Here is a 14,642-nt window from a genome sequence, read left to right on the forward strand (position 1 = left end):
TAAGGCCAAGCAAAGCCGGTGCGCCTTCCAAGAGCGGCTGGTTACAAACAAACCCCTTGCAGCGCGCGCCGCAAGTGTCCCACCCCCGTGCGCGCAGCGAGGCCCGCGGCGGTGAGCGGCTGCCGGGGCTCCCCCTGCGCGTCCCCGCAGCGCCCAGCAGCCGGCTCGGCGCCCCGCACCCCGCTCCCCGCTCCCCGGCGGGCGTGCTCTGGGTGGGGCCTCGCCCGTGTCGCCGCCGCCGTCTGCTGAGCCGCTGATGCGAGCGGTCTGGGCGGCGCGCCGGGCAGCCCGAGCCGCGCGCCCCGCGCTGTAACCGGACACCGAGCGCTCGCCCCCCGCGCTGGGCCACTTTCCATTCACTCCGAGGTGCTGGGTTGAGCGACGCGGGCCAGGGGTGCCGTGGCACGGCCGCGCCGGGATTCCTTTCCCCAGAAACTCAGAGGACCTGGCAGGAGGAATTCCTCTGCTGGGACGTTCTAGAAATTAGTCTTCTGGGAAAGGGATTTGATTCACAGGCCGATCTAAACCGGGAACTAACTGATGAGTTTTCCGTGCTGACTCCTTCCAACTCCGGTAAGCTGGAGGTGTTCTTTTCATGTAACAAAAACAGAACTTTTTAGGGGGTATTGGGTTTTGACTTTTCACAGTTCTAGGTGCTCCGGTCTGGACGTTATTGTAATAGCGCATGCGGCTGGTCAGGGAACTGTTTGTCTTGCTGAGAGCCGGGCTTGAGTTGTTGCTTTAAGCTGTGACACCTGCGGAGAGTTTCCAATTGAGCCTTACACTGTCTTCTGGGGCAAAATTGTTGCAGAAAGCCTGAAACAGCATTTTGTAATTTCAGTTATTATTTGGGTTGCGTGTGAATAGTTTGGGATCTGTAGAAGGGGAAACAGCAAACAGCTTGTATAAAATTGAGTTAAAGGAAAGAAGTTGTAAGACGTTTGAGTGGGGGTGGGACATGTGCGAGACAGGCTTTTGGTGTCTCACTGCACAACCCTGAGGAAGCTTGAAATCAGAAGGTTTGCATCCTCATTCCCTTTAACCTGTCAGTTCTTCCCCAATTGTTATCCTTTCCAATTTGTATCATCGTTTTCTTTAGGAGAGACGTGTATCAGTGGTGATGTCAATAATAGCAGTATGTGAAATATGAGGATATTATCAGTTTGCTAAATAAAATAAAGATTGTGCTTTTTTTAGTTTTGTGTCTATCTGTCTATCTCACTAATAAAGTCAGCAAAACAAAGGAGCAAATTGCTAAGGGAAAGTCATCCATAAAATCAATTTTCTACTAAGTTAATTTAAGGATGACAGGGTAAAGAGGTTGTGGAAGCAGGAGAGAACAGTTCCTTTTGAAAATGACCATCTCCTTGAGGCTCCCTCCAACTGTGTGCGGAAAGGACTTAGATGATGGCCGTTCCAACTCAGAGCACATGCACCCTCTAGGGATCATCTTACACCTTTTGTTAAAAATGACATAGTTTACTTCTTCTTTTTTTATTTTTAAGTAGCAGTGAAACATACTTTCCAGTGTTTAGATTTATGCCTTTATTGAATAAAATGGGTGGGAAATTTTTAATGTTAAAAGTCGTGGCATTGAAGAATCAGCATTTGCTGTAAGCTGCCGTAGTGTCTTGAGTTCAACTCTGTCAGGTTATTCTGTCTACTTTGTGATTATGCTAGACTTAACAGGATGGGATTCCGTTTTATGACTGAGCTTGTTTTTCATATGTTGGCCACTAGAGCTCCTGCAGACACATTACCTGGGCTTCCTTGCTATTCGGAGATGAGTTAATAGCATGTATCCATTTTATAGCTACAATTTCCAGCATTAATACTTGTCTCTCTGATTTATCTTTTGGAATTTTGACAGCCCACTTACCAGTTGATGTATTACAAATATGCATTGGTGGTTTCACAGTTCACTGGAGTGCTCACTGCTAGCTCATTGGATTGGATCTGGCAGGACTCCATGGTTACCTCATCAGCATCATTCACAGCTGCATGGTCATCTGTATAAATTGGCAGATAACTGATTAGAGTGATTGTAGGATCCTAGATTGGGCATAGATTTATGTATAGAAACATCACTTCAGAGACAGTCCAAAAGCACTAATTAACATGTGTGTGAATGGATACATATACATGTTCATGTGGAATTCCCCTGCTCCTGCTATATTTATGGGGGGCATGAGGAATTTTCACCTACTAGTAATCTATTTGTAACACAGCAAAGCCATTTTTTTATTTAGTACAACTTTTTGGAGATCAGTAACTTTTTACTTAATGCTTTGTGCTGCTTTGCTATTAACATTATTTTACTGGAAGATGAATTTTACTGGAAGATGAAACACCTTTTCTTAGTCCAGAGACTTTCAGACGCAAAAAACTCAAATCCAAATTTTCCCATCTGAGAAGCAAAGTAACAGCACCTCCTACTGTTTGCATTGCTGTAAAAGTTCAGCTGCATCTTTTGCAACTACAGGGAGCTGCCTAGATTACAGTTTCTTACAATGAGATATAACAGAAATTTTTCTCTCTTTTTTTAAAGGTGTTTTCCCTTGGATAGTAACTAGCAAATCTGAAGAAATGGCATTGTGGGCAATTCGCGTGTTGGTAGGAGTATTTGCTTACTATAGCTGTGTGAAAGGATCTTCCCAGCCTCAAGCAAGAGTTTATTTAACGTTTGATGGTAAGAAAGTTGATAAGCACAATAAGTAAAATTGTTACTTAATTTTTCCTTTTAAAAATAATGAGAAAATAATAGTAATACTAAATATTATCTATCTAATGAAAATATTTGCCAGATGGCTTGTTGGATTGTATGTTATTATTATGTACCATTGAGTCACCTGCAGTGTTTGAAATTATTAATAAGTGAAAGTCCTTTGTTGCATTCCAGAAAATGTTATGAAAATGTTTGAACTGTAGGGTGTTCTTTTATTCTAAAGTTTCTTCTCTGTCTTTAATAATTGTGAGAATGAGGTGTGTGTGGGCATGCATTTTTATGAGGTTTAATCTCTATGTTATTAACTGGTTTTGTTGAGAAGTACCCTCTGTAATGTATGTGCTAATCCTCAGGAACAGAAGAAACTCTTAATTGCTGAAAAATTATTCAATGAAATTTAGAGATGTGCTTCAAAACTGGTCACTCCGTATGTTATTCTCATGATATGTCTGTCTGCCATTTCCACAAGGGTTCCCAGAGGTTGGCCTAATTCTCTAATTGGAAAGGGACTAAAAGAATTATTGGAAATATGTTATCGTTTGCTGTTGTATGCACATATTCTCTTTAGAAGCTTAGGAAAATCTGTGTGGTTTCAGATTTTCACAAACATAAAAGGTGTGAGGGTCCTCTGAGGAAATGGTTTGCCAGATGTATGCAAGAACCTTTATATAGTTTAACCCACTTACCAGATGACACCTTTGTTCAGTGAAAGAACCTATACTAATTGGACAATTGAAAAAGTGATGAGAAACACCGGTCTACCAGTCAGGGCCGTTCATACTTTCTTTCAACTCTGCCTTTGCTTAATCCTCAGTATCACTATGTATATTTCTCATGCCTTTCTTGAGCAGACCGTATCTAAGGCGCTGTTATCTTGAATTTCAAACAGCAGTGTATGACTGACACTTATCACTCAAATGACTCTCTTTTTTCTTTCTTTCTTTTAAAGTCACCTCGTGCTCTTCCCCCCAAGGTCATAATAAGTACTGAAGGAGCCATATTTAGAACTTAAAGTGTGTGTGAGCTTTTAAATCCTTCCTTAACCTTCACGCCAGGCATTCCCATTAAAGCTCATGATTGTCCAGTTAAGTTGTGAAGAAAAGGAGACTTTTGGTGTCTCCTTTCTTAATTACTTAATTCCATTTTGTAGCCTATTTTTACCTTTCCACTAAGATGAGAGCTATGAAACAAATTATCAAGTAAACAAGAAAAAACAGTAATGAACAGTATAGTTTCCCCTCTTTTTCTGATATTTCTCCCAGCGCATAGGGAGATGGATTCATAAATTATTGTGGTATAATAACAACCATTATATTTTATGTAAATAGTAAAAACAGAGCAGATCACCAACTTTGTATTTGAATGGATAATTTTAATCTGTCTTTTACAGAAGGACTGTAAGTATTGTAGTCTTCGGAACTCAATTTGACTAAAATGCAGGGTGGTGAATATTGTGCATGAGAATGACTAGAGGTTATGAGGAGTATATAAAGAACAAGGGCTGTGTGAGGATGGCCATATCAGACTTTCACCAGTTTCACAAAGGGGAACAGGCCCCATCAACAACACAAAACCAATTCCCATGTGTCCAGCCAAGTACTGTATTGTTCCTACATATTTTTTATTCATCCCGACACCAATCTTACTGCTTTACTGGGTCCAAAAATTGATGCAGTAGCTCACAGAACACAGCGAATCATATTGGGGAGGTCAAAAGATTATAATAGTAACAGAATACAGTCAGGACAGCTTCTAATGTATACTTGTAGGAGTCTGAGTCTTGAGCCTTGCAGCTTTAGGCCAGTGTTACAAAGCTCTCAGTCCTGCCAATTATGTATAGCCACATTCCACTACCCCCCCCCACCCCAGTTGTCCATCAAACTTGGGCAAAGACTCTTCAGCTCTTAGCTCTGGTTCTGTGGTGTAGTGGTCTTCCAGTCTCATGTCAGGTCTCTGGTTCTCCACTGGGACTGCTATGGCTGCTGCCCTTGTAGGCCCTACTCTGGCTGATGCTGGCCAGCACAAGAATCTCTGACTTCAAAGGACATCCTACATTCTCTTGGTCCTTTGCTGCTGCTGGGGAAGATCTTCAAATTCTGCTGCTGGATCTGCTCAAAGTAATGGCGAGACTCACCAATCCCCTTGTGGATTGATAAGACTAGCCAATCCCCTTGTGGACTGGTGAGACTAGCCAATCCCCTTGTGGATAGGCTAACACACTCTATTAGCATGTTCTTACCCATCCACATGGTAAAGTAAATGACTAGATAGGGAAGCCATTATATACAGTAAGCCATTAATAACAGAATAAGCTTTTTTAAAACTACTATGGTTTTGTATTTAAATGCTCTTAAATACAAAACAGATTCTTGTAGAATAAGACTTACCTCAATGTAGAATGGAACATAATAAGAGTAAGCCATTGGTTTGATAATAGATCTTTTGTGTGAAACTTACTCTCAACTTGACAACACTTAACCACCACTAAGTGAAACAAGAGCTGTTATATCTGGAGGAAGACTCTTCAGCTTTGTACATCACTCTTTGTCAATATGCAGTATGAAGTAACCTGGGTTGCTATGATGCTGAACTTTGTGCCATTGGGGTATCAAACACCATGATGTCCCAATGTGGAAAGTGTTTGGTGGAGTTCCCAGATATAAAACAGGTTTGGAAGCAGGAGTGGTATCCACTTCCTAAACCACATGCCTCTTGGAGCTCTATGAACTTGGTGAAATGACGACAGTTATGGAAAGGCATTAGGTCTTTTGTTTATAGACTTGCTATGAGTTGTGCTTGACTCGACGGCAATCAACAACAAGAACAAGAGTATTATTACTCTATTAAGAGGGGTTTACTATTGGGAGCTCTAGTGGCCTAGTGGCAAGAAGCTAAGCTGCAATCACATAGGCACATGGTTCGAGGCCACCAGCTGCTCCACAGGAGAAGGATGGGCAATCTAAGGATGGGCGATTAACTGCCTTTGGAAACCTGCTAGAGGGCCAGCTGTCAGTTCTGACTTGATGGTATGTAACGACAACAATCCAAGACACTGGGAGCTCTGTGGCTTTTTATTGTATATCATCAAGTCAGAACCAAAACATAGCTGACCCTCTAGTGGGTTTTCACTGACAGTAAATCTCGAAAGAGTTGATTGTCCATCTTTTCTTCAGCCAAGCAGGTGGTGGATATAAACTGCATGCTTTGGGGTTGGCAGTGCGGCTCCTTACTTCTGGGCTACCAGAAGAAGCTTAGTGTTAGGAATTGCACTGGCAACACAAAGGTGTGTGGTTTGAAACTACCAGATGTTTCATAGAAGAAAGAGGGGCAGTTTCCTCCTGTGCAATTTACTGCCTCTGAAAACGGACTGGAGGGTCAGCTATGAGTAGGGTTCAATTGAACTATATGTAACACTAACACTCAGAGATGTGAATTATAATTTTATTTGTCCATTGTTGAGTGTGTAATAAGAATCTGAAATCTATAAATTAATATTTAAAAGTTCTTTAACTTAATTATATCAAGGAAAGGCATCTGGGAAAAGCTCATTGCCAAGATCTATTGCTACGGTATACAGACATCAGCCATTCAAAGTTATTTTTTAACAGATTTTACAGTTTGAATTATCTGTTATAAATTCATTATTTAGAGTTCCTCATTGGTGGAATGGGGTATCTCAGTGGGTTGGTCACCAGGTTTTTCTTTTCAGGTGGTTTAGTCTTGATTTAAAATCAGGCTTTGTGCAGTGCTGACACGGGTGAATATATACTTGTAAACTGACATATACCCTCTAGCATTTATTTCATGCTTCAGGATGCCTAGAACTGTTTCTCAACCAATAATCAGCAGTTGGATGACTGTCTTGAGGAAATTCAGCTAATTTAAATTTGTATCAGTTATAATCATTTGTATTCCTTGTTTTATATTTTTCTACCTCTCTTCTCTCATAACATAACTCTCTCCATTACTTTGCTTAGTCCTCTATTGGTCTCTTCCTGCATGTAACTTTGAAAGAATTCACTCAGTCTTCTCTTACATGCAATCCAGGTATCCTAGTCAGCCTAAAGGTGTGTGAAGTAGAGGGTCACCCTCACACCCATCTTCTATCCCATATTCGTACAGTGGAGTGACAGCATTTGGGACGCAGTGATTTACAGATTTGACTTGCCTATTGATCTAAAGCAAGGTCAACCAGATGGTCATCAGTCCTATGGAGGAATGCACTTCAGATGTTATGAATTAGTCACATTTGTGTAAGTTAAATCTTCTGTGTCAAAAGAACTGTGACTTCTATTAGAGAACCATAGTTTGTAATTTTTATCCTTTCTTCTTTATGCCAAATAGCTTTTCAGATGAATACAAAGTTCATGTTTTCCTCATTATTACTTTTTATTTTTTTACTTGAGTGAAAGTTTACAAATCATGTTGGTTTCTCTTCCAGTCATTCACAGACATTTTGTTTTATGACATTAATTGCCATTGATTATTAGAAGTACTTAATTACGTTGTCTAATAAATCCGTTATTGCTTTTCCCTTCATACCAGTTATATATCTTTATTAATTTGATAATTCTTACTATTCTCTCCTCCCATATCCTATACCTGTCAAACCTCTGAGACTAATTCTGCATATAAACCACTCCTTAGCTTTTTATAGTAATGGTCTTACACCATAATTGTCATTTTGTGACTAAATTATGTCACTCAGCATTATTTCTTCTAGATTCTTCTAAAACAGAGAGTTTTTGTTTGATGAGGGCATTCAGGTGAGGAATTCCATAGGGAATTGTATTGGTAACCCAAAGGTGATTCCTTCTTTGGTGGTTCCAATCCACTGGTGGCTCCTCAGAAGAAAGATTTCTCCTGTGCCATTTATAGCCTCTAAAACCTACTGGAGGGTCAGCTATGAGTCAGTTCTCACTTGATGGCACTGAGTGAGTGAGCATTTCACTCAGTCTAATTTTTTTTTGTTTTATCTGTTGTGCAGTGTTCCTCAAATTCTTGGTCATTTATTAGGAATGTAGAATAATGCATTGTGTGAATGTATCACTGTTTCTTTTACCATTTGTCTATTGATGGGAAATTGGTTTGTTACTAGCTTAATGATACAGAAAACATGAATGTGTGTGTGGACAGGGGGGCTTGTCATAACTCCAATTTTGTTAGGCAATATAAATATATGTTGTTGTTCAAATTATGTTTCTATTCCAGACTTTCTGAGAAGGTGCCAAGCAGTTTTCCCTACTGGTTTAATGCAGATGCTTTTGTCTTTTGTTGAAATTTTGGTGAAAAAGAACAAGTTCAGCAGTTTCATATTACACAATATTATTTTTTTCCAGAAGACTTATGTAATATAGGAAAAGAATCTTAGGAAAAAATAGGACCACATATATATTGTTGTTGTAATGTGCCATCAAGACACCTGTGAACCATAGCAACTCTGTGTACAGCAGCTCTGAAGTCTGACTTGTCCTGACCCAGTTTCACTGATTCCGACACGCCCACCCTCATTGCTCCAGTTACTGTATCAATCCATCTCATGCCAGATCTTCCTCTCCTGCGCAGTGCCTGCACCAGTAGGATAATCGAAACCCAACCTTTACAAGATTCAAGATAAAACATTGTTGAAAAAGTTCTGCTGTAATCCAGTAGCTGCTTCAGGACATATTCTTTTGTAAAATTAGGAATAAATGTCCTATAATTTAACAAAAGGTATTGGTTGCTTAGAATCTTTAAGAAAGGAATTTTGAACTTCACACAAGAAGTTGTCTGTGTTCAAATAGCTTTAAATGCTATTTCTCAGTTAAGTGTTTGAAATACTATTTTTATTTAAAACTTTTTAGATTCTTATGAAGCCAAATAAGATTATATTCTCATTTAGTATTTCAGATTGTGAACCTATGATGCCGAATGTACTGATATAAACCAAAAACTCTAACTCTTTGCTGCCAAGTCAGAAGCAACTCCCAGGTGAAGCCCCAGAGACTTTCTGAGGCTGTAAATCACTCAAAAGGAGATTGTGCATCATTCTTTGGTGAAGCCAGTGGGGAATTCTAAATTCCAAAGACACACAGCTGTTGAGTTCACAGCACGGCATCCCTGCCCAGTTGTGCCACCAGAGCTCTCTATTGGTATAAAGTTGTTAATAAAATATTCTTACTTCCTCATTATAAAGAGCCCTGGTGGGGTATGAGTTAAATGTATGATGGTTAAATGCATGAAAGGCTGATTATTTAAACTTAACCAGCTGCTCCATGGGAGAAAGACCTGTTGACCTGTACCTTGTAAAGACTGTGCTGTTAATGCTGTCAAGTCGGGACCACCTCCGAGGAGGAGACTGCCAGTCTTTCGTCCATGGAGCAGCTGGTGGATCAAACTACCATCCTTCGGTTGGCAGCACGTCTCTAAGAGCCCCGTAATAGATCCACTAACGGCCTTATTAGATCAGGAGCTATAGTGATGGCCTCTTTCTCATTTCTAATTGTGTCTTCCCTTTATGTACCAATTAATCTGATGAGAAGTAATTTTATTGATTTCTTCTAAGAAAAATGTTTTCAGAATTTTTTCCCTGTATTGTTTTTGGTTGATTCTGATTTTGTTCACGGATTCTGAACTACACTGTGTGTATATTGCACTATTCCAAAGGCCACATTTCTCCAGTGCTTCTAATCTACCAGCGGTTCTAGTAGAGAGATGATCTCCTGCAATGTACAGCCTAGGAAACTCAAGGGTGGGTCAGCTATGAACAATCAGTTTGAGGTTTTGTTGTTTTGTTTTGTATTTCAGTTTGAGTTTTAAGTAGAAGTTTAATTTTCCTTTATTAAAAGAAGACATACCCCCCCCCCACACACACACACACATCCATATCCAGCCTTTCCTGAGGCCTTGATTATTGTCCTCTCGGGAATATTGTCTCAATTCTAAATCCTTTTACACTACTTAGGCTACTATGTCTAGTTTTTACAAAGACAGCTAGACATTTAAAGGATTTGTGGTATCAGAAGCAGTATCTTTTAAGCTTCTTTTTTAAAAAAATCTGCTTTCCTATAATGTGCTTGACTCTCATAAGAGCCCAGTTCACACAGTTTAAATATTGTCAGAGTAATACAATGTAGACTGGAATTGTAAACAGTAGTTTTCCACTCAGGCATTTAACCATATCATATCACAAATTCTCTACAGGCTAGGGATGTGAGATGATTTGCCATCCACTTGAGCTTGATGGTATGAAATGTAGCCATATACATCTCCAGGGTATGTGACAAAGGCTTCTGTTTGAGAAAGAAGCCTCATGCTTTTTCTTATGAGGCTGTCACTGATGATGAATGCCTGTGTGAGCTAGTTGTTACATAAAGCATAATGTTTCTGTGGTTGAATAAAACTAAAGAGATATAACATGGCAAGTCAAGCACAGTGATAAAATGCAATTGGACTAAAAGGAGAAGAGATTTGCAAGAAATGCAACCTCTTCTGTCTATTTTATTTTGACCTACACATGTATATTGATGTGATACTCTTAGTGTCACAATGAAACACAATCTCTTATGGCCTTAGGAAAATAAAAGTATTGCAAAAATTGTCTCCTTGGAAATGCTTCTACTATGTGCAATTGAGTCAAATATGATTTATAGCGAACCTAATAAGCAATAGATCTGAACCTTGGCCTGCCCAATCTCCACCGTGTTCAAGCCCATTGATTGTGATTGCAGTAACTGTCTCAACCTAGCAATCCAACTAAGGGCAGTCTTCTCTTGCACCAACTCTCTTCTGTCTCTCCCACCATGTCTTTTTCCAGGGACTGGCCCCCTCCTGCTAACACATCCAAAGTAGATGAGACAAAATGTCACCATCTTTGCATCCTTGCAAACCATAGACAGAAATATATTAAGAGCAGGGAGCTCTCATGGCTTAGTGGTAAGAAATTAGGCTCACAACCGAAGGCATGTGGTTCGAATTCATAGGTTCTGCAGGAGAAAGATAGGCAATTTCCTATTTAATTAATTACCTCTGAAAACTCAGTGGAGGGTCAGCTGTGGGTTGGTTCTGACTCAATGGTACGCAACAATGCAATGTATTACAAAGATTCTGTGGATGTAATTTTAAATATTGTTCCAAAGAAGAGCAGACTTTAAGATCGTTCCTGTTTTATGAGTAGTTGTTTTACTAGTGACTTTTGTTAATGATAATAAGCTTGATTGTGTTGGCAAATGAAGATGTTATGAAGACAAGCCATTTTCTAAAGATATATCTACTATGTAAATAAATAAGGGATGTAATAGTGACCTGAAAATAGAATAAAAAATATTTTTTTAAAGAAAGTTTCTTGCTATGGAGTTGTAACTGACTCATAACTGACTCTGCAACAAGTTTATAGAGACTGTAAATCACAAGGGAGATGGGAGATTGCCATCTTTTTCATCAAGAGTAGCTGGTGGACTCAAACTGCCTACCTTTTGGGTTGGCAACACCACTTCATACCCACTAGACCACCAGAGCTCCCTGATATTTGAAGACTGCTGTTCATTGAGTAATTCAAACAAAGTGCTTACTTGCATACATACAAAGTATCATATTCTACAGATTATCTATATCTATCTATATATCTATATATATCTATATCTCTATATATCCCTATATATCTCTATATATCTCTATATATCTATATATATCTCTATCTATCTATCTATCTATCTATCTATCTATCTAAATTAGATTGAAAACTGTCAAATGGAGAGGACTCCAGTGGTGTTAGTAGATGGCGTATCTTAAACTTACTCACTTGTTATTTGTGTTGTTAGAGCTGAACTATAACTGACCTCTTAGCAGGTTTTCCCAGGCAGTGAATCTCACAGGAGGAGATTGCCCATCTTCCTCCTCTGGAGAGGCTTCAAGCTATTTGCCTTTGAATTCACAGTGCAGCTCCTCACCACTTGGCCACCGGAGTTCCCTTATTCATCTGTATCATCATAACGTGTTCTTAAAAGTATATGCCACATCTCCTCTCTTAGTCCATGCTGATTTAGAAAGCAGTCTTGGCTTTTTCTTTATATAAGACTTTTCCTTGAACATCCTAAAAATAAAGGAAATAAAACTCATTCTCTTCTCCTGAATTCTCTTCTCAATTTATGACCCATCTGTGTGAGCACAAGGAGAATTATCTAGAATGAGTTTATTTTGTTGACATTGTTGATCATTAGTTTTGTGACTGTGGAAGCAAATCTGAGTTTGTATGTGGGATAACTATAGAAAAATATGTCATTTTCTCTCCTAATTCATTTTGTAAATTTATCACGTCTCCATAAATTGCATATAGCCACATTTTCTCATGAAGCAAAACAAAATATAGTTCAAGTTTTCTTTTTTATAAATACTGTCAAACATTAAGTATATAACTGAAACACATTCCATTTTTCCATTTCCTAAACATCTTTCCTGTAATGAGGTCTAAAAAGTCTCATTTTTACTTTATTTCCACTACTATAATAATACATATATACAGAAGAGAGCTGAAAGCTTTGGGGAAATTCCAGCACTCCTACCCTGTGTGCATTTCCCTTTATGTATCACTTAGACTCTCAGTTGTTAATGAAAACAATTCAAAGGCAAGAAACTGAAAGGTGAGACTTTTCCAGCACAGGGCAAGAGTTGGCAGTAAGGGCACATGAAAGGCAGAGCTAAGCACTGAGCCATGTGCTATTTTAGGGCACCACCAGCCCTGAAACAATGTGCTGAGCTGTAAAAGATGGCAAGTACATGTTGCGTTTCCAAGGTGCGTGCTATTTAGACACAGTATTTTGAGGGGTTTGTTTGTTTTTTTTCTTAACCAATGGAAATTTCTGCCTCTGGGCACTGAAAATATTTCTTCTATAGAACTTTTTTATTCTCCCCTTTCCAAATATATTTCACATCTTCAATCTCATTTGTTACAGAATTCCTATAAAGTACTTTATAGATGGAGGCAGGGACATCCACACATGCTAATGTCCTAGCTAAGGTCACGTATTCTTGACTATTAAGAATTTAGGTAGAACAGAAGATCAAAGATGATGGCATTTTATATAGATAACATCTTAACATCAATGAACAAAAATCCTCACCACTGAAACAGTAGGCAGCATCATGATGGATAGAAAAATATTGACATTGTCAGTTCTTTCGTCTTACTTGGACCAAAAATCAATAACCATGGCCACAGCAGTTAAGAAAATAGATGACATGTTACACTGGAAAAAATTTGTTGTCAGAGACCTCCAAGTTGCCAAACAATGTCAGGTTAAAGACAAAAGTATACCTGATGCAAACCGTGTTATTTTCAGTTGCTTCCTAGGCATTTGAAAGCTGCACAGTGAATAAGGAAGAGCTGGGGAAAGTGGTTCCTTTGCATCGTGGTGTGGTAAAGAATATTGAATAGACTTTGAACTGTCAAAAGAACAAACCCCTCTGGCTTGGAGGAAGTACAACCGCAGTGCTCCTTATGAGCAAGACTTAGAAGCTTTGTCTCATTTTGGGCATGTCGTCAGGAAAAGTCAGTCCTTGGAAAAAGATATGCTGGGATGGGAGAGTAACAATGAGAGGAAAGAGTTACACAGTGAGATGGATTTCTACTTTAACGATAGCTACAGGCTTGAGCATGGTGCAGACTGTGAGGATGGTACACGATGAGGCAAGGTTCAGATCTGTGGTTCACAGGGTCACTGTGAGTTGTAGTTGACTCAACGGCACCTGATAACAACAGATCCAACAACAGCAAATTGAATCTCTTCTTCCCACCTTCTTCTCTTCCATGAAAGATTTGAGCATTTGCTCTTTTAGCATTATGAATCCCTACAGCAAATCAAGGTTTTCTTTTTTGCCAGGTCAGCATTCCGAGTTTCTTCTTATGGGAACAGATATTATCCTTGGTAAAATATGTTGCTTTTACTTCCTTTGCTTTCATGATTTAATATATGCTTTATATTAACCATCATGGTATAAATAAAATGACATTTAAGAGCACTTATTTATTTAAAATCTGGTAGTTGGTCATTTCTGTAATAAAACAGTCTGTGATATGCTAATTTAGGATTTAATGGTGACATCCCATCCACACACTTTGGGCATATTGTCAGAAGGGACTAGTTCTTGGAAAAGGATATCATGCTGGAAAAGGCTAAAGGTCAGAGAAGGAGAAAGACAACAGGGGAATCAAGAAGGCAGACTGACACAGTGACTGAACAATGGGCTTGAGCATATCAAAGGTTGTGAGGATGGCACCGGATAGGACAAGGTTCATCCCTTATTCATTGGGACGCTGTGAGTTATAGATGGCCCAATGCCACCTAACAACAACTACAAGAACAACAAAAAAAAATGAATTAGTATTCATATATTCTTGTCTTGCCACTCTAAGTCTTCATTTTCTGAAAGCAATATGGGATCATCTACATAATGCATATTGTTGATGTATTCCTCTAGTCGTGATAACACATTCTTCTCCATGTAGTCTGGCTGATGGAATGATTTATTCAGCATACAGATTGATTGAATAAGTATAGAGAAAGGATACTACCCAATCTATACTTTTTCTATGCAAAGGCATTTGGCTATGTAGATCATAACAAATAACAGCTAATATTGAGAAGAGTGGGAATCCTAGAACACTTGGGCTTATGAGAAACCTGTGCATAGTCCAAGAAGCAATTTTATGAACATACATGGGAGCACTGCATGATATAAAAAGAAACCTATCTGAGTGAAAAGTAAATGTACTATCTATTCAGGGAGTGCTGGTGGAATAGTAAATAAGGAGTTGCACTGCCAGTCCAAAAGCAAGCAGTTTGAATACCCCAGCTGCTCTGCAGTAAAAAGATGGGCAGTCTTCTCCTATGCAATTAAAACCTTTGAAAACCTGCTGGAGGTTAATCATACTGAAATATAT

General features: G+C 39.1%; 1 protein-coding gene across 1 annotated transcript in view; it reads left to right on the forward strand.

The window, feature by feature from the left end:
- The first annotated feature begins 267 nt into the window (after window positions 1–267).
- LOC102844284 (semaphorin-3C-like) overlaps window positions 268–14,642 on the forward strand; it is a 218,720-nt gene continuing 204,345 nt past the window's right edge. Inside the window, exons 1-2 of the mRNA XM_006882593.1 lie at window positions 268–573; window positions 2,549–2,689. Of these exons, the coding sequence (XP_006882655.1) occupies window positions 2,587–2,689 (103 nt within the window). The 5' untranslated portion in view covers window positions 268–573; window positions 2,549–2,586. The remainder of the gene's footprint in view (window positions 574–2,548; window positions 2,690–14,642) is intronic.

Source organism: Elephantulus edwardii, unplaced genomic scaffold (assembly GCF_000299155.1).
Source record: "Elephantulus edwardii isolate Elephantulus edwardi_28Jun2011 unplaced genomic scaffold, EleEdw1.0 scaffold00022, whole genome shotgun sequence".
NCBI lineage: Eukaryota > Metazoa > Chordata > Mammalia > Macroscelidea > Macroscelididae > Elephantulus > Elephantulus edwardii.